A 21,940-nucleotide genomic window follows, 5' to 3' on the forward strand; every position below is an offset into this window, starting at 1 on the left:
TTTGAAGGAAGAAGGGAATGAACCGGTAGTAAGAGATTGGTTGAATATGTGAGTAAGAGCTGGAGTGAGGGTAGAAGACAGAGAAGGTATTAGATGTGAAGGGATATGCTCAAGTGGCCAGGTAGTGATGTGTGAGGAAGACAATAGGGAACTCACTTCATTCTCAGTGGTTGGGGGGAAGGTGCCGAGAGTGGTGGAGGGGGTGGCCGGGGGCAGAGATGGAAGGTTACACTCTTGTGTTGGGATATTACTTTGGATGGTAAGTGTTTTGTTGAAAAAGTAGCACGTTCAGTAGCACGGGAGCATTTTTGTAGGTAGCGTGTTTGCTGAGAGAGCCAGGGCTGGAGCTGATGACGTGAGGTTTTGCGTATTTATGGAAGAGCAAGGGCGTCACGTGCAGAGGAATGAGTATTGTTATAGTGGGTTGTAGCAAGGTTAGCGCAGGATATCATGGAAGCATGGGGGAGGAGTTTTTTTTGTAAAGTTGGAGAGGATCCACAGTGTGCAGATTTCTACAGCTGCAGGGGTGAGGGGAAGAAGTAAGTTTAGCATGTACATTAAGTTTATAGGTGAGCAGATGGTGGTCTGAGATGGGATATGGGCAACAGGGGACATCAGATAGAGGGCAGAGGTAGGAGAATACCAGATCGATAGAGTGTCTGTCACGGTGAGTAGGGAATTATCAGGCAGTAGCAGGATGCCTGTAATATAGAAGGTGCTGTTGAACCTCAGCTGCTGAGTATGGCAGTTATTGTTGCAGATTGAGTTATAGAGAACTACACCAATTACCACTGGTAGTAATGTGGAACCCTCATAATTCAGATAAAATTTTGTTAGTAGGTCGTTATAGAAAAGTAACCCTATGACTGCCACATGTGTAAGGACACTGAATAGCTGCAGCAGGGTTACCAAATCTTAATTAACCAGGTGTTAACACAGGGTGTGATATTATATTTACATATGAAGATTGAAGATGGATTTATGAGGAGTAGCTTGCATAGACAGGACTTGATACTACTGCCTAATACATAAGTGTATTGTGACTAAGTCCATCTAGGACGTTACTAGTAGGTGAAATCTCGCTGGCTTTAAGTACAGATGTTTTATTATTAAGTTGTACCTGTATAAATTGGAAACGAAGGTCTGGTGTAGCTTTCTGATGTGTGGTTCGTGAGTTCCGATATCTCCGGTGAGAATTAGCTCTGTGCAGCGATAGTTGGCGTGTGACGTCACCTAGCGTATGAATCCAAGATCCAGCAGAGTGAAAGAAAGTAGTTCAGATGAAAACAGTAACAGAAAAACTCTGGTTCAGTTTTCCGGCTGCAACTCACATCAAAGGGTTAGTACTTGGAATACTATGGGAGTGGCTAAGGATTAGCAAGTTAACAACAATACCAAGCAAAGATCCAAAGGTTGATGGGGAATTTATAGTGGATGTGAATGACACATTTAAAGGAACAGTATGTGCTGAAGTTCAGATAAAAAAAGCAAGGTAATATAAATAATACTTAGAAGTGAGCAAAATACATGACAGGAATAGGGTGGATTGTGAGAGACCAAATGAGTTTGTGAGTGAGAGAAGTTTAGATGCAGCAGGGGCAGATGGGTTATCAATGGGGATGTTGAAGTCCCCTAGGATTAGAGCAAGTGTACTTGTAGAGAGAGCTCAAGAAAGCCAGGCTGCAAAGTTGTCAAGGAATTGGTAGGTTGGTCCAAGGGGGCGATAGATAACTGCCACTCTGAGTGAGAGGAGGGAGAACAGGCGGATGCAGTGGACTTCAAAGGAGAAGGAGAGAGATGGATGAGGATGCAGGTGCTGATAAGAGCAGGAAGGGGAGAGTAAGATTTCAACATGCCACCATGTCTCTCACCTGGCCTAAGTGTGTGGCTAAAGTGGAGACCTCCGTGTATGAGAGCAGCAATAGAAACAGTGTCAAAAGAAGAAAGTCAGGTTTCAGTAATTGCTAGAATATTAAAAGTGTTAGAAACAAACATGTTGTGAACAGCTGTGTTTGTTACAAACAGAGCAAGCATTCCAGAGAGCACAAGAAAAGAAAGGGAATAAGCGCTGTGGGTTAATAGAGATGAGATTGTTAGGATTACGTGACCTAGAGTTTGTATTGTGGGAGAATGAGTGAGAGTGTAAAAGTGTGGTTATTGCTGCAGTGCCTGGGTTAAGAGAGAAGTCACTGCAGCAAGCAGTAGTAGGAGTGTGAGTGACAGAAGGTGAGAGTGGGACTTGTAGGAGCGGGTATGATTAGAGACAGGAGAGTTAGATGGGGAAGTATTTCTAAGAAGACAGAGTAGTTGGTGAGAAGACACCATAGGGGATGAGAGCAGGGAGTGCGAGATAAGGATAGTGTGGGGGTTATTGTTGTTATAGAGGCATGCAGTGAGTTATAGGAAAATGGCCAATAGAAAAAGCAGAGAAGACATAGAGAGCATTGCCCAGGTGTATAGTTAGTCAGGTTTCCCTGCTAGTGGGGTCTGCAGTTTCTTCCTCCAGTTTATAACTCCAGTTCATAACTCTGCCACTTGTAACACAGGGACAATTGAAGCATAGGGCCCACAGAGCCAAGGCTCAGGGAGCCTGTGTTAAGCTGTTTGTACACATATGAGTCTATGTTTTTCTTTCCCCACACCCTATACATGATTTACAGCTGAGAGATTCCTTGAAGGAATATAATCAAGAGGGGTTGAGGTACCATCAAAATGCCACCTTAATATAGTTATCTTGTAAATTGGTACTATAAGAAAAATAGGTTCTCCTTTACCACACTTCATTATAAATTTACTCAGACCAAATAATATTATGGTCTGTCTCCCACTTGGATATTGACTGGGTCTTTTTTTCCCCAGAAGTCATTTGGTACTGTGATCATTCAAAAAATATGCTGGCAAAATCAGCAAAATTTGAAAGCTCAATAACTGGAGCCAATATCTGATACCATGTAGTGTCTTTCTAGATAAATCTAAATTGTAGAGGGACACATTTGGCTACTTTAAAGGGTTGTGTGAATTGTTTTTTCCCTAATGTCAGATTGTATCTATTTTTGTTAATAATAATAATAATAATAATAATAATAATAATAATAATTAATTAACCAAAGTTTTTGATGCTTTGTTTAATTTTATTGGGCTAAAAGATCAATATTAATATTACTATCCTATTGTGTCATTTAATAGCTATCTGTTTTTTTTTTGCCAAAATGTTGGCAGAATTTGAAAATACATTTTAACATATCATATTATAATACAACATTCCAAAGGATATGGCAATTGTTGGATAGCAATGTACACCACTAGTAGCACAATATTTTCAATGCTTTTGACACTTTATTTAATTTGTGATTTCAGTATTGTCATTGGTGGAGTCATTTTACATGTGATCTTAGTTTCCATTAAGTCTTTATTGTTATTTCCCAAGTCATATATGTTGATAACTAAAATAACCTTTGAAAGAATGGTTACAAAGTTGTATGACATTAACCTTTACATTTTTTTTTAGGTAGATTGATTTTCATTCATGAATTGCCAGATTTTGCTTTTAAATTTGAATATGATTTAACAACACAGAACATATATACTCCATGTAAATCAATTTACATCCAAAATTGTATTCTTGATTCAAGCTTACAAAATGTAGAATTAAGTCATTTTATTTCATTTTCTAGATGCCAGTTTGGAAGAAATCCCTACACTTCTCCACTGTGCAGCGAAATTTGGCCTTAAAGAAGTCACACATTTACTAATGCAGTGTCCTGGATCAGATCATATTTCAAGAATAACTAATAAATATGGAGATGACCCAGCTGCAATAGCTGAGAAACATGGACATAAACATATTCAAGAAATTATCAACCAACTGCCAGTAAGTCTACAAACTTATAAACCTTTTATAATATGTAACGTATATTACTTTGAAATGGTACATGAGAATTGTGTACAACATTTTTAAGAAAACATTTTTGGCATAAATGCTTGGCAGTATACAACTTACACTTTTTTGATTTGTATACAGAAATGAGATAAGATGCTTACTATACAGACCTACATTCTCTCCAGAAGTTGTATCGGAGCCATATAATTTAAGCAGCATTGACATTTTTAAGTGGGATTTTTTTCTAATGAAAAATCTTCATAGTAAATTTTAAACAAAGAAAACAAATGCATCCTGCTGAATTATAGAACATACTCTTTTATATCTGGGTTTCTTTTAAAAGTCATTTCAGTATTTTAAAGGTACACTATTTTTGTGATTACATGTAAAATATTTTATCAGCAATTGTGTTGAGGACTAAATATATTTAATCAGTGGCATCTCCAGCAATCTCTCTTGGGGTGGGTAGTTGACAGAGGCACACAGGTGCTTTTGTGGACAGGGTCTTAACTGGGTCTGGGTTGGATGGTCTCTGGGTGTAGTCAGGTGTTTCCCATGGATAAACTTGGGGTATTCCATAGGGTGGGTTGAACAGAGCTGTAAGGAACTTGGACAAAGTAGCAGGGAAAGACAAATGAGGGTCTTACCCAGGAAGAAACATGGGGCCAGCCTTAATGCTGGGGGGGGGGGGGGAGTTCTCCCTGGTCCCCTGGCAGCACCACTGGATCTTAAATATAGGTTTAAGTGTATTTCCAAATATTTGTAAGCAAACAAAGAGAAAATCTAAATAGGAATGAACAAAGCCTACACAACTTGTTCTGTGGTTAGCCTTTATACCAAGAACAACATATATTAGTCAAAATTTACCTTTCAAAGAAGAGAATTAAATTAGTCTTGTCTTTCGTAAAAGAAACTAGGCCTTTAAGCAATGATCAGTCATACTCTTCTGGACAAACTGGAAAAGTAGTCCATGTCTGATTTTCTCCTAGCAGCTAAAGGAAGACCAATTCTAAAGCACCAATATTTACAAATGCACATAAAGAAAATATCAACTCTACATGCTTTGTTTGCAAATTACATTTGAAGCTGTGTCTAGTTTATTATAAAGAGTAAGCCAGGCTTATACCTATTATCAACTGTGCCTAGCCCATGCTAGGATAAAATCCTTATTGGTAGTTGGCTGTATCTTGTTCAAAGGAGAATTACCTGTAATTTTGATGTTAGTGGGTCCTTTTGAATAGGACCAGATCAATATAGTTCATTATTTTTTTTTTCTCTCTGTAAAATGTACAGGGTGAGGCTATCCCCTGTGTGTGTGTACACTCCCATAGAACAGACTATTCCACCAGTTCTCATTATATGGTTGAGCCCTTCCATCCAAATATGTTTATGAGAATAACACCATAATAATTTATGACAGACATTGTCCCTGTATCCCCAGTTCCTGTTTCATAGGAGAAGGGTTGTGTTAGACAGAGTGCTCTATAGGAGACTAGGAACGCTAACCTGACAGCTTAAGAGACACTGCAGGTTGCCAGGAGCATTAACCTAAGTTCAGTTAGCGCAGGGAAGAAACAGTAGTGCTCTCTATGCCAGGTCCTTCCAGACGTAAAACAAGTGTGTTAAGTGACCCTGTGACTTCTTCCGATGGTTTTCCAGTTCCTTTCATACAGAGTGCGCTATCTCCTGTCGGCCTGGAAGTTTTGAGTGGGGGTGCAAAGAGGCTGTCTGATATATACCTATTTGGTGGGCTTCCTTCTACCTGTCCACAGGTGTGTCTATGATTACATCACATGGATTCATTCCCTAAACCTATAAATCTTCCTGGCTCCTCTGAGTCTGTGATTGGAGACTAATTCTAATTGTAACACATTAGCTACCCTTGCTCCCAGAATTCTCTCAGCTTGTGTTTTCCCTCCATATTCTTCTGGCTCCCTGACATATGGCTTTCCTCTTGGCCTGTGCTCATTGATTTGACCCCCTGGTACTTCGTCTGGTTTTGGACTGATTTTCTGGCTGACCAGTGGTTTGCTTATTGGACTTTGTTTTGTTCTCTCTACTGGTATCTGCTTGTAAGGACTAATTACTCTTTACCTTGTAACTGACATGCATTTGCCTAACTGCATACAGACCTCTCTGCCATTGGATTCCGGCCTGATCCTCTTCTTAAAAAAAAAAAAGAGGTAACTGGTTCATACCTGCTAGTGGGGTCTGCAGTTTCCTCCTCCAGTTTCTAACTCCAGTTCATAACTCTGCCACTTGTAACACAGGGCCAATTAAATCATAGGGCCCACAGAGCCAGGACTCAGGTAGCCTGTGTTGAGCTGTTTGTACACATATGAGTCAATGTTTTTCTTTCCCCACACCCTATACATGATTTACAGCTGAGAGATTCCTTGAATGAATATAATCAAGAGGGGTTGAGGTACCATCAAAATGCCACCTTAAAGGGACATTCAATCAAAATTAAACTTTCATTATTCAGATAGAGCATGCCATTTTAAACAACTTTCCAATTTACTTCCATTAACTAAATGTGCACAGTCTTTTTATATTTAAACTTTTTGAGTCACCAGCTCCTACTGAGCATGTGCAAGAATAAGTGTGTATGCATTTGTGAATGGCTAATGGCTGTCACATGGTACGTGTATGCATTTGCGATTGGCTGATGGCTGTCACATGGTACAGGGGGAGTGTAAAATTGTCAGAAAAAAAATCTACTACTCATTTGAAGTTCGGACTAAGTGCTATTGCATTGTCTTGTTATCTTGCAATTGTTGATTATGCAAATCTACTGTTCTGACTGGTCCTTTAATATAGTTATCTTGTAAATTGGTACTATAAGAAAAAGAGGTTCTCCTTTACAACACTTCATTACAAATTTACACAGACCAAATAATATTATGGTCTGTCTCCCACTTGGATATTGGCTGAGTCTTTTTTCCCCCAGAAGTCATTTGGTACTGTGATCACTCAAAAAATATGCTGGCAAAATCAGCAAAATTTGAAAGCTCAATAACTGGAGCCAATATCTGATACCATGTAGTGTCTTTTTAGATAAATTTAAATTGTAGAGGGACACATTTGGCTACTTTAAAGGGCTGTGTGAATTGTTTTTCCCTTAATGTCAGATTATATCTATTTTTGTTAATAATAATAATAATAATAATAATAATAATTAAGTTTTTGATGCTTTGTATAATTCTATTGGGTTAAAAGAGCAATATTAATATTACTATCCTATTGTGCCATTTAGTAGCTCTCTGTTTTTTTTGCCAAACTGTTGGCAGAATTTGAAAATACATTTTAACATATCATATTATAATACAACATTCCACAGGATATGGTAATTGTTGGATTGTTGGATAGCAATGTACACCACTAGTAGCACAATATTTTCAATGCTTTTGACACTTTATTTAATTTGTGATTTCAGTATTGTCATTGGTGGAGTCATTTTACATGTGAGCTTAGTTTCCATTAAGTCTTTATTGTTATTTCCCAAGTCATATATGTTGATAACTAAAATAACATTTGAAAGAATGGTTACAAAGTTGTATGACATTAACCTTTACTTTTTTTGTAGGTAGATTGATTTTCATTCATGAATCGCAAGATTTTACAAATTTTGTTAAAGATTGTTGAAAAATCTAAAGAACTGTTCAAGAGTTATATAGTTAAAATATTTGTAATTAATTTCTCTAAGGCAAAAAAACTATTTAAACAGTAGTTTGGCTCCTATTTATCCTTTATTTTAGATCTTTGTGACTTAAATAGGTTAATCCACATGCAAACATTTGGCTAGATTACGAGTTTTGCGGTAAGAGCGGCTCTGTACTAACTTGCAAGCTATTGCCACTGCTCACCTCCCTATAGCACTGCTATTACAGGCTTTCACAAACCCGGCATTAGCATGCAATATGTGATCGTTGAAAAAAATTGAGCTCCATACCGCACTCAAATACCAGCGCTGCTTTGAGCTGGTTTTACATGCTCGTGCAAGATTTCCCCATAGACATCACCTGCAATAAAGGAGCGTAAAGCTCCGTAACGCAGCCCCATTGATTCCTATGGGGAAAAAAAGTTATGTTTACACCTAACACCCTAACATAAACCCTGAGTCTAAACACCCCTAATCTGCTGCCCCCGACATCGCTGACACCTACATTACACTTATTAACCCCTACTCTTTCACTCCCCGACATCGCCGCCACCTACAGTACACTTATTAACCCCTAATCTGCTGCCTCTAACATCGCCGCCACCTACCTACATTTATTAACCACTAATCTTCCGCCCCCAATGTCGCCGCAACTATACTAAAGTTATTAACCCCTAAACCTAACCCTAAGTCTAACCCTAACACCCCTAACTTTAATATAATTAAAATAAATCTAATAATAAATTGCTAGCTACAATATAACTAATAGTTACATTGTAGCTAGCTTAGGTTTTATTTTTATTCCACAGGCAAGTTTGTATTTATTTTAACTAGGTAGACAAGTTAGTAAATAGTTATTAACTATTTACTAACTACCTAGCTAAAATAAATACAAATTTACCTGTAAAATAAAACCTAACCTGAATTACACTAACACCTAACCTTACACTACAATTAAATAAATTGCATTAATTAAATACAATTAACTAAATTACAAAAAAAAACCCCACTAAATTACACAAAATAAAAAAGAAATGATCAAATATTTAAACTAATTACACCTAATCTAAAACCCACCCAATAAACCCTTAAAGAAACCTAACACTAACCTCCGAAGATCCACTTACAGTTTTTGAAGACCGGACATCCATCCTCAACGAAGCGGCAGAAGTCCTCAGCGAAGCCGGCAGAAGTCTTCATCCAAGCGGGCCGAAGTCTTCATCCAAGCCGGCAGAAGTCTTCATCCAGATGGCATCTTCTATCTTCATCCATCCAGCACGGAGCGGCTCCATCTTCAAGACATCCGGCACGGAGCATCCTCTTCTTTCCACGGCTAACGAAGAATGAAGGTTCCTTTAAGGGACGTCATCCAAGATTACGTCCCTTGAATTCCGATTCTCTGATAGAATTCTATCAGCCAATCAGAATTAAAGGCAAAAAAATCCGATTGGCTGATGCAATCAGCCAATAGGATTGAGCTTCAATCCTATTGGCTGATCCAATCACCCTAACATCCACTAACTTTAATATAATTAAAATAAAACTAATTAAAAATTCCTATCATTAACTAAATAATTCCTATTTAAAACTAAATACTTACCTATAAAATAAACCCTAAGCTAGCTGCAATATAACTAATAGTTACATTGTAGCTAGCTTAGGTTTTATTTTTATTTTACAGGTAAATTTGTATTTATTTTAACTAGGTAGTTAGTAAATAGTTAATAATTATTTACTAACTATTCTACCTAGTTAAAATAAATACAAACTTACCTGTAAAATAAAAATAAAACCTAAGCTAGCTACAATGTAACTATTAGTTATATTGTAGCTAGCTTAATAATTTTATATTAGTGTTTGCGATGCGGGAGGGCCTCGGTTTAGGGGTTAATAGGTAGTTTATGGGTGTTAGTATACTTTTTAGCACTTTAGTTATGAGTTTTATGCTACAGATTTGTAACATAAAAGCCATAACTACTGACTTTCAGTTTACGGTATGGATCTTGACGGTATAGGCTGTACCGCTCACTTTTTGGCTGGACAGGCAAACTCGTAATACTGGTGCTATGGAAGTCCCATTAAAAAAGGACTTTTTGAAAGCTGCGGTAGTTACGTTGCGTTACGGCCAAAAAAGTGTGCGGTACACCTATACCTGCCAGACTCGTAATACCAGCGGTAGTGAAAAAGAGCCATAACGCTGCTTTTTCACTCATACCGCAAAACTCGTAATCTAGCCGACTGTTCTTAATGTATATTTTCTATTGTGTTTATATGGTTTAAATAGATAGCAAATAACATAATGTCTCATTACACTATTGGTTAAGTTTATAATGTATAGGTGATTTATTCAATTCTGTTCATTTAATTTCACTCAGTTAAAGGGACATAATACTCATATGCTAAATCACTTGAAACTGATGCAGTATAACTGTAAAAAGCTGACAGGAAAATATCACCTGAGCATCTCTATGTAAAAAAGGAAGATATTTTACCTCACAATTTCCTCAGCTCAGCAGAGTATGTTCTGTGTAAAAAGTTATACTCAGCTGCTCCCAGCTGCAGGTAAAAAAATTAAAAAAAATGAAGAAATGAACAGCAGCCAATCAGCATCAGCAGTGCTGAGGTCATGAACTCTTACTGTGATCTCATGAGATTTGACTTAACTCTCATGAGATTTCATAGTAAGTTTCCTTTACCTGATTGGTGAAATAATATGAGAGTGCACGATGCTAGTCCCTTCAGATGTCCCAGGACAGACACACTAAAATGCTGCTTAGAAATCCTTTACAATGGGAGGTGGCTACTGAGGAACTTTTGAGGTAAAATATCTTTCTTTTTTACTTAGAGATGTTCAGGAGATATTTTCTAATCAGCTTTTTACAGCTATGCTGCATCACTTTTAAGTGTTTAAACATTTGAGTATCATGGCCCTTTAAGCTATTTAGATTGATATACTTGTGCTCTTTCTCTCTCTATATATATATATTTATTATTTTGCATTACATTTTATTTTCATTATTATTTATGTATTTCTATTACTGCTTTATTACAAGTTACAGTGAATGCCACATGTTATTAACTGCCTATGGATGTTAAATTATTTGTGACATGTTTTGTCATTAATTCATAACACAATGTCCCTAGGGTACTTAATAACCCCATAAGAAAAGTGTAATATAGCTCCCTATGTACCGCTCATTTCAATCAAATATGGTTAATTAAAATGTGTTATAGCAACCTATTACATTTTTACCCCTACTACATAAAAAGATAATATGATTATTGGGCTAACTAACAGCATCTTAATTATTTGCTAACTATTGTAAATATTAAGCTCATGAATGATGTGCATGTTTTCTAGAAGGCTCGATATCTGCCTGGATTTAGTAAATCTCCAAGTGCATATTAAAGGAAGAAAAAAAATAGATTTATTTTTCAAGGGGATAAAAAAACTTACTAACAGCTTTTCAATCCACATTTGTTTTTATATGAGGTTGTTATATGTATAAAAATTACTTATCAATAAATATAAATGACAAATTTGACATGATTAAATACTATCAAATACATTTTTAGTATACATATTAAAGGAACACTAAAGTCAAAATTAAACTTTCACGATTCTGAATTGTAAAAAACTTCCCAGTTCATGTTAATAATCCAAATGTGCACAATGTTTTTATGTGCACACTCCAGCTCTTACTTAGCATGTGCAAGAATTCTGATATCAATTAAGTATATGTATTTTGTGATTGGCAGATGGCTGTCACATGATGCAAGGAGAAGGAAAATTGAACTAACAAAGAATTGTATAAAAAAAACTGCTACTCATTTAAAATTTAGCCTAAGTGCTCTTGCATTGCCTTTTTATTATGCATTTTTTGATTAGGCAATTCTTCTTTATTTAATGGTCCGTTAAAAAGTTGCTCTATTTGATTGCTTGAATGACAACAGTAATATATTATTACTTTATTAGTAGTATTATTATTAATAATAATAATTTTCCAGTGACTGAGAATAGTAATAATTATGGGGCAATGCAGGCTCTGTGCATCCTTATAAACAAAAAATAACATTGTGCTCCTGCAGTGAAAAAAATAAATGAATCAAAATCTTAAATGTATCTGAAAAAAATAAACATTTTGAACAGCACTATAAGTGTAGATTTTAACATAACATTTTGAAAAAAGTGTAGAAATATATAATTATGCACATATTATGTATATTATTAGATCTTAATACGCTCATGGTGTATTTTGTCCTTGATATAGTACCATGGTATATAGTGCATTATTTTTAACACAATAAACACTGCTTCATTAATAATTTATATCTCTTTACAAATGAAACAATGTGTAAGTCAGATTATTAATATAGGCCTAGATTTGGAGTCTGGCGGTAGCCGTGAAAACCAGCGTTAGAGGCTCCTAACGCTGGTTTTAGGCTACCGCCGGTATTTGGAGTCAGTCAGGAAAGGGTCTAACGCTCACTTTTCAGCCGCGACTTTTCCATACCGCAGATCCCCTTACGTCAATTGCGTATCCTATCTTTTCAATTGGATCTTTCTAACTTCGGTATTTAGAGTCGTGTCTGAAGTGAGCGTTTGGCTGAATTCGAGGGACGCCATCTTGGATGACGTCCCTTAAAGGAACCGTCATTCATCGGGAAGTCGTCGTCGGAAGAAGATGGGTCCGCGGTGGAGGTCTTCAAGATGGAGCTGGTCCTCATCGGATGAAGATAGATGATGCCGCTTGGAAGAAGATGGTTGCCGGTCCGGATCTACTCTTCTTCCTGGATAGGATGAAGACTTTGGAGCTTCTTCTGGACTTCTTCAGCCATCGGATGATGGATGTCTAGCCCCCGCTTGGGCTTAGATGAAGATTTCGGAGCCTGGAACGATCGGTCATACCTGGCATGGTGAAGACAAGGTAGGAAGATCTTCAGGGGCTTAGTGTTAGGTTTATTTAAGGGGGGTTTGGGTTAGATTAGGGGTATGTGGGTGGTGGGTTGTAATGTTGGGGGGGGGTATTGTATGTTTTTTTTTACAGGCAAAAGAGCTGAATTCTTTGGGGCATGCCCCGCAAAGGGCCCTGTTCAGGGCTGGTAAGGTAAAAGAGCTTTGAACTTTAGTAATTTAGAATAGGGTAGGGCATTTTTTTATTTTGGTGGTCTTTGTTATTTTATTAGGGGGCTTAGAGTAGGTGTAATTAGTTTAAAATTGTTGTAATATTTTTCTGATGTTTGTAAATATTTTTTTATTTTTTGTAACTTAGTTCTTTTTTATTTTTTGTACTTTAGTTAGTTTATTTCATTGTATTTATTTGTAGATATTGTATTTAATTAATTTATTGATAGTGTAGTGTTAGGTTTAATTGTAACTTAGGTTAGGATTTATTTTACAGGTAATTTTGTAATTATTTTAACTATTTTAGCTATTAAATAGTTCTTAACTATTTAATAGCTATTGTACCTGGTTAAAATTAATACAAAATTACCTGTAAAATAAATATTAATCCTAAAATAGCTATAATATAATTATAATTTATATTGTAGCTATATTAGGATTTATTTTACAGGTAAGTATTTAGCTTTAAATAGGATTAATTTATTTAATAAGAGTTAATTAATTTCGTTAGATTTAAATTATATTTAAGTTAGGGGGGTGTTAGTGTTAGGGTTAGACTTAGCTTTAGGGGTTAATAAATTTATTAGAATAGCAGTGAGCTCCAGTCGGCAGATTAGGGGTTAATGTTTGAAGTTAGGTGTCGGCGATGTTAGGGAGGGCAGATTAGGGGTTAATACTATTTATTATAGGGTTAGTGAGGCGGATTAGGGGTTAATAACTTTATTATAATAGCGGTGCGGTCCGGTCGGGAGATTAGGGGTTAATAAGTGTAGGCAGGTGGAGGCGACGTTGTGGGGGGCAGATTAGGGGTTAATAAATATAATATAGGGGTCGGCGGTGTTAGGGGCAGCAGATTAGGGGTACATAGGGATAATGTAAGTATCGGCGGTTTACGGAGCGGCAGATTAGGGGTTAATAATAATATGCAGGGGTCAGCGATAGCGGGGGCGACAGATTAGGGGTTAATAAGTGTAAGGTTAGGGGTGTTTAGACTCGGGGTACATGTTAGAGTGTTAGGTGCAGACGTAGGAAGTGTTTCCCCATAGCAAACAATGGGGCTGCGTTAGGAGCTGAACGCGGCTTTTTTGCAGGTGTTAGGTTTTTTTTCAGCTCAAACAGCCCCATTGTTTCCTATGGGGGAATCGTGCACGAGCACGTTTTTGAAGCTGGCCGCTTCCGTAAGCAACTCTGGTATCGAGAGTTGAAGTTGCGTTAAATATGCTCTACGCTCCTTTTTTGGAGCCTAACGCAGCCATTCTGTGGACTCTCAATACCAGAGTTATTTAAAAGGTGCGGCCAGAAAAAAGCCAGCGTTAGCTACGCGGGTCGTTACCGACAAAACTCTAAATCTAGCCGATATTGTTTTATTAAAAATGATAGTAATGCATGATAATGTATAGATAATAGATATATTTAATTGTCAACAGAAAGATTAATCACTATAGTAGTTGGTATTTTTTTATTTTTATAGGCAGTAAAAGAGCTAATTGCCCTTTTAAGGGCAATACCCATAGAAGTGCCCCTTTAGGGGCAATGGGTAGATTAGTTTTTTTTTAGTTAGGTGTTTTTTATTTTGGGAGGTTGGATGGGTGGGGGATTGTAATTTTAGGGGTACTTTGTATATTCTTTTTTTTTAAAAAAAAAGAGCTGTTATCCTTTTTAAGGGCTATTGGTAGTTTATTGTTAGATTAGGTTTTTTATTTTGGGGTGGGCTTTTTTTGTTTTTAAGGGGGTATAAGATTAGGAATAACTTTTTTTATTTGGATAATTTAGTTTGTTATTTTCTGTAATGTTAGCTTTTTTATTTTTTGTAATCTTAGGTTTGTTTGTTTTTAATGTAATTTTAGGATTTTTTATTTTACTGTAATGTTAGGATTTTTTTATTTTAATGTAAAGTTAGGATTTTTTATTTTGGGTAAAGTTAGTTAATTTTTAAGGTAGATAGTATTTTGTTATTTATGTTAGTGTATTTTAATTGGGGTTAACTTAAGGGGTGTTAGGTTAGGGGGCTTAATTATTAGATTAATACTTTTCGATTTGGGAGGTTTGCAATTTAGTTGTTAATAAGTTAATTAGTTGTTTGCGTTGTGGGGGTAGGCGGATTACGGGTTAATAGTGTAATTTTGTATATTGCGATGTGGGGGGTGGCGGTTTAGAGGTTAATAGTTTTATTAGGTACTTTGCCTTGTGAGGGGGGGTTGGATTAGGGGTTAATACTTTAATTAGTAGTTGTAATGTGGGGGGATGGGGGATATAGGGGTTTTGACGTGTCAGTTTAATTGTTTCAGGACGGGTTCGATTTTACATGGGATTTCAACTTTTATTTTTTTAAATTACGCGCCGGCAGATCATATACTGGTGTAAATCACTGGCGATGCCAGTTTGTTCGACATATGTTGGAAAATCTGCCAGTACTAAAATAAAAGGCATTTTTTTATTTTATAGTTATTCTGCAGTGTTGGATCCCCCCTTAGCCCCCAACCTCCCTGATCCCCCCCAAACAGTACTCTAAACCTACCCCCTCTACCTAGTTGCAGCCATCTTGGGTACTGGCAGTTGTCTATAAATACATGAATAAAACTTCCGTTTTCTGTAGTGTAGATGCTCCCTCTCAATACCCTACCCACTCCCCCTCCCAGATCCCTTTCTAAACATTTATTCCCCCCTCTCCCTCCATCCCTTACATGTTTCTGTAGTGTAGTGATCCCAGTCCCACCCACTCCTGCACACTCCTGTGCACTCCCGCCCAACTGTGCGAACTCCCAGGCACCCGCACACACACCTGCCCCCTACTGCAGGCACTATCATTCGGCCTGAGAGGAAGTAGACCAGCGATGGGCCACCCACCCGTTTCCCTGCTATGGCTCCCACCCACCAATGATCTGCACCATCACTAGCTGATGCAGAGAGGGCCACAGAGTGTCTCTCACCACATCTGTGTCTAAAAAAGGGTATTGCAGGATGCCTCAATATCAAGGTATCACTGCAATACACTGAAAGCGTCTGGAAGTGATCAGGATTGCTTCCAGCGCTTAAAACTCCAGAGGACGTGTCAGGCGCGTCCTTGGTCATTAACTGACACTTTTTGTATAACGTGCCTGACACGTCCTTGGTCATTAACTGACACTTTTTGTATAACGTGCCTGACACGTCCTTGGTCATTAACTGACACTTTTTGTATAACGTGCCTGACACGTCCTTGGTCATTAACTGACACTTTTTGTATGACGTGCCTGAAACGTCCTTGGTCATTAACTGACACTTTTTGTATAACGTGTCAGGCACGTCCTTGGTCATTAACTGACACTTTTTGTATAACGTGCCTGACACGTCCTTGGTCATTAACTGACACTTTTTGTATAACGTGCCTGACACGTCCTTGGTCATTAACTGACACTTTTTGTATAACGTGCCTGACACGTCCTTGGTCGTTAAAGAGACATAAAACCCCCCAAAAATTCTTTCATGATTCAGATAGAACATACAATTTTAAACAAATTTCTAATTTACTACTATTATCAAATTTTCTTTATTTTTTGTTATTTTGTGTTGAAAAGCAGGAAGTTCAGGAATGTGCACGTGTCTTCAACACTATAAGGCAGCAGTTTTGCAATAATGTTATACATAACCAAGAGCACTAGATGGCAGCACTACTTCCTGTCATGTTTAGCTTCAGACATGTGCACGTTACCTATCTAGATATCTCTTCAAAAAAGAATAACAAAACAAATTTGATAATAGAAGTAAATTGGAAACTTTTTAAAATTATATTCTCTATCTGAACAATGAAAATAAAAATTGGTTTCATGTCCCTTTAAGTGTGTTTTGTCGTACTTAATACGTTTACAATGCATAGCACAGTGAAATATATCATTGATAACTTTTAATAATATCGATGACTAAAAGGCAGGCGGTATTTCTTATTACCAGCTGTACATAATTGCATTATTCTACTGTTGGCTGTAGTTGGTCTGTAGTATTTTGTAATAATATTGATTGCTTTTTGACAAAAAACATATTTACATAATTGTAATGCATGTATCTATATGTATTTCACTACTTTTGTTTACTTATCTTATCTTACTTGTCTTAGAAAAAAAATATCACTAATGTGCAGAATTAAAAAAATTCATACAAACTTTGGGGTTGATTCTAATCTATCTGCTGATTTTGTTTTCAGCAGAAAAAAATGGCACTTTCTTTTCTACACAATCACAATGGTTTTCAGCTGATTTTTAGAGCAGTTTCTTGGCTACCAAAAATGAAGCTGAAAAGCTGTATCTGATTACAATGCATTTTTGATACTTTGCAACAGGTTTTCAAGGCCATTTTACACTTATCGAATTTGACACTTTAAGGCACTTGATAAAGTTCTGAACTGGCCTTTTTGATGTATTTACAAGTATCCCAAGGCAATCTGGAATAATTATATTGTGTTTTACATGTGCAAGACACTCAGAAATAGACACAGACAACATTTTAGAGGTAAAGTTTTGGAAAAAAGGACCCAAAATCAAAGAATACACTAAAATGCACACATTGTGGCCGATTTATAAAGACCCGTATGCTGTCTTATGCATCTGTTTCTTAAGACCGCTGCTCCTTAACCTGTCTGCCACCTCCGAAGCGGCGGACAGCAATCAGCCCGATCGGATATGATCAGGTTGCTTGATATCTTTTGCTATCGGCCGATAGGCCGCGAATGTGCAGGGGGCGGCATTGCACAAGCATATTACTAGAAATGCTTGTGCAATGATAAATCAAGACAGTGTATGCTGTCTTCATTTATCGATGTGCAGCAGACATGATCCACTACAGCAGATCATGTCACCCGCACAATGGTAAATCGGCCCATTGTGTCTCTTGTCCCTCAATTCATAGTTAATCCAATAGACCTCTTCTTATAATTATATTCAGGAAATATAATGTATCTTTATAGATAACCAGTGTTAATGATGGTATTACTGGCAGTAAGAAGTCTTATCTTCTTCAGGATTATAAGAGCAATTCTAATGCTGACCCTAATGGTGGAAACATTCCTTTTTCTTGTAGAACTTGATATGGGGCTTGAAACTAAACTTGGAAGTTTACTAGGATATCAAAGAAAGCCACACTAATTAAACTCAGAGGCCCGAAGTTCACACGTTTTTTTCCCTCCATTGCTCCCCTCATTTATCACAGCACTTTGAAGTTTTTTGAAGAAACATGCCATCAGATTTGTCTGACTCTTGGGCAATACCAATAGTTTTTCCAGGAATACAGAATAAAATTCATCAGTCCTATTTCAATGGCTTTAATAAATTATGTAGCTAGTATTTTGTTTGAAATGAACATCCACATTTGAAAGAAAAAGAAAACTAAAACAATGATCTGAATAGTCAAAATATGCCCTTTATTATGCCAGTGCTGTAGAGATAGAAAAGTCCCAAAAATCATGTTACCAATCTATCAAACTACTAAAAAAATAACACAATATAACTGGATTATATAACCTAAATACAAGGATTTTTAAAGGGAAATTATGTACTTACCCAACGCAAAGATTATTAATTTCTCTTCTGGAAAGTACCAAAGTCATTGCTGGCTCCAGTGCTTGTCGCTTCTGTCTGAATTCAAGCTGTAATGAATTACACTCATATTGGCTCTGGATTGACTGTTGGCATGTTCACAGCCAATCCAGATCTTATACTTCAGTAATTGATTTAAAGTATTTTTTTTTATTTGCTACAGCTAAAATGACATATTTTTCCTTCTGCTTTTAGTATTTTCACTTTCCCTGTACTGTTGCCTGTCACCTTCCAGCAAGAGCTGTCTGTGTTCTACTTTTCAACCAGTGAGAAATTGATTGAATAGAATGGTGTGCACAGACATATATTTTACAAATATACAGCTTTTACTTATTTCTCCAACATTGGTGTGTCCGGTCCACGGCGTCATCCTTACTTGTGGGGGATATTCTTTTCCCCAACAGGAAATGGCAAAGAGTCCCAGCAAAGCTGGTCACATGATCCCTCCTAGGCTCCGCCCACCCCAGTCATTCTCTTTGCCGTTGCACAGGCAACATCTCCACGGAGATGGTTAAGAGTTTTTTGGTGTTTAAATGTAGTTTTTATTCTTCTATCAAGTGTTTGTTATTTTAAAATAGTGCTGGTATGTACTATTTACTCTGAAACAGAAAAAGGATGAAGATTTCTGTTTGTAAGAGGAAGATGATTTTAGCAGACAGTAACTAAAATCGATTGCTGTTTCCACACAGGACTGTTGAGATGAAGTAACTTCAGTTGGGGGAAACAGTTAGCAGACTTTTCTGCTTAAGGTATGACTAGCCATATTTCTAACAAGACCATGTAATGCTGGAAGGCTGTCATTTCCCCTCATGGGGACCGGTAAGCCATTTTCTTAGTTAAACATAAAAGAATAAAGGGCTTCAAAAAGGGCTTCAAAACTGGTAGACATTTTTCTGGGCTAAAACGATTGCTTTACTAGGCATATTATGCAGATTCTAACTAATAATTGGTATTATAATCTTGGGGAACGTTTAGAAAAACGGCAGGCACTGTGTTGGACACCTTTTTCAGATGGGGGCCTTTCTAGTTATAGACAGAGCCTCATTTTCGCGCCATTAATGCGCAGTTGTTTTTGGAGAGCAAGGCATGCAGATGCATGTGTGAGGAGCTAAGAATCACTGAAAAAGCTTATAGAAGGCGTCATTTGGTATCGTATTCCCCTCTGGGCTTGGTTGGGTCTCAGCAAAGCATATAGCTGGGACTGTATAGGGGTTAAATGTAAAAATGGCTCCGGTTCCGTTATTTTAAGGGTTAAAGCTCTGAAATTTGGTGTGCAATACTTTTAATGCTTTAAGACACTGTGGTGAAATTTTGGTAATTTTTGAACAATTCCTTCATACTTTTTCACAGATTCAGTAATAAAGTGTTTTCAGTTTGAAATTTAAAGAGACAGTAACGGTTTTATTTTAAAACGTTTTTTGTGCTTGGTTGACAAGTTTAAGCCTGTTTAACATGTCTGTACCATCAGATAAGCTATGTTCTATATGTATGAAAGCCAATGTGTCTCCCCATTTAAATTTATGTGATAAGTGTGCCATAGTGTCCAAACAAAGTAAGAACAGTAATGCCACAGATGATGATATTGCCCAAGATGATTCCTCAAATGAGGGGAGTAAACATGATACTACATCATCCCCTAATGTGTCTACACCAGTTTTTCCCACACAGGAGGCCCCTAGTACATCTAGTGCGCCAATACTTATTACCATGCAACAATTAACGGCTGTAATGGATAACTCCATAGCAAATCTTTTATCCAAAATGCCTACTTATCAGAGAAAGCGCGATTGCTCTGTTTTAAACACTGAAGAGCAGGAGGGCGCTGATGATATTTGTTCTGACATACCCTCACACCAATCTCAAGGGGCCATGAGGGAGGTTTTGTCTGATGGAGAAATCTCAGATTCAGGAAAAATTTCTCATCAAGCTGAAACTGATGTTGTGACATTTAAATTTAAATTAGAACATCTCCGCGCACTGCTTAAGGAGGTGTTATCTACTCTGGATGATTGTGACAATTTGGTAATTCCAGAGAAATTATGTAAGATGGACAAGTTCCTAGAGGTTCCGGTGCCCCCCGACGCTTTTCCTATACCCAAGCGGGTGGCGGACATAGTAAATAAAGAGTGGGAAAGGCCCGGCATACCTTTTGTCCCCCCCCCCTATATTTAAGAAATTATTTCCTATAGTCGACCCCAGAAAGGACTTATGGCAGACAGTCCCCAAGGTCGAGGGGGCGGTTTCTACGCTAAACAAACGCACTACTATTCCTATCGAAGACAGTTGTGCTTTTAAAGATCCTAGGGATAAAAAATTAGAGGGTTTGCTTAAAAAGATTTTTGTACAGCAAGGGTTCCTTCTACAACCAATTTCATGCATTGTTCCTGTCACTACGGCAGCGTGCTTCTGGTTCGAGGAACTAGAAAAGTCGCTCAGTAGAGAATCTTCGTATGAGGAGGTTATGGACAGAGTTCAAGCACTTAAATTGGCTAACTCTTTTGTTTTAGATGCCGCTTTGCAATTAGCTAGATTAGCGGCGAAAAATTCAGGGTTTGCTATCGTGGCGCGCAGAGCGCTTTGGCTAAAGTCTTGGTCAGCGGATGTGTCATCCAAGACAAAATTGCTTAACATTCCTTTCAAAGGTAAAACATTATTTGGACCAGATTTGAAAGAGATTATTTCAGACATCACTGGAGGAAAGGGCCACGCCCTCCCACAGGATAGGTCTTTTAAGGCTAAAAATAAGCCTAATTTTCATCCCTTTCGCAGAAACGGACCAGCCTCTAATTCTGCATCCTCTAAGCAAGAGGGTAATACTTCACAACCCAAACCAGCCTGGAAACCAATGCAAGGCTGGAACAAGGGTAAGCAGGCCAAGAAGCCTACCACTGCTACCAAAACAGCATGAAGGGATAGCCCCCGATCCGGAACCGGATCTAGTGGGGGCAGACTCTCTCTCTTTGCTCAGGCTTGGGCAAGAGATGTTCAGGATCCTTGGGCGCTAGAAATAGTTTCTCAAGGTTATCTTCTGGAATTCAAGGAACTACCCCCAAGGGGAAGGTTCCACAGGTCTCAATTATCCTCAAACCAAATAAAGAGACAGGCATTCTTACATTGCGTAAAAGACCTGTTAAAGATGGGAGTGATACATCCAGTTCCAATAAAAGAACAAGGAATGGGATTTTACTCAAATCTGTTCGTAGTTCCCAAAAAAGAGGGAACATTCAGACCAATTTTGGATCTGAAGATCCTAAACAAATTTCTCAGGGTTCCATCGTTCAAAATGGAAACCATTCGAACGATCCTTCCCACCATCCAGGAAAGTCAATTTATGACCACCGTGGATTTAAAGGATGCGTACCTACATATTCCTATTCACAAGGAACATCATCAGTTCCTAAGGTTCGCTTTTCTGGACAAGCATTACCAGTTTGTGGCACTTCCATTCGGATTAGCCACTGCTCCGAGAATTTTCACAAAGGTACTAGGGTCCCTTCTAGCGGTTCTAAGACCAAGGGGCATTGCAGTAGTACCTTACTTGGACGACATCCTAATTCAAGCGTCGTCCCTGTCAAAAGCAAAGGCTCATACGGATATCGTCCTAGCCTTTCTCAGATCTCAGGGATGGAAGGTGAACAAAGAAATAAGTTCTCTGTCCCCGTCAACAAGAGTTCCCTTCTTGGGAACAATAATAGATTCCTTAGAAA

The 21,940-nt window shown here is 37.7% G+C and overlaps 1 protein-coding gene across 1 annotated transcript in view; it reads left to right on the forward strand.

Annotated features, from left to right (window-relative positions):
- The window catches only part of LOC128649929 (B-cell scaffold protein with ankyrin repeats-like), an 896,039-nt gene that overhangs the window by 241,711 nt on the left and 632,388 nt on the right, over nt 1–21,940 (forward strand). The window contains exon 4 of the mRNA XM_053703492.1: nt 3,675–3,871. Coding sequence (XP_053559467.1) covers nt 3,675–3,871 — 197 coding nt within the window. The remainder of the gene's footprint in view (nt 1–3,674; nt 3,872–21,940) is intronic.

This window comes from Bombina bombina, chromosome 2 (genome assembly GCF_027579735.1).
Source record: "Bombina bombina isolate aBomBom1 chromosome 2, aBomBom1.pri, whole genome shotgun sequence".
NCBI lineage: Eukaryota > Metazoa > Chordata > Amphibia > Anura > Bombinatoridae > Bombina > Bombina bombina.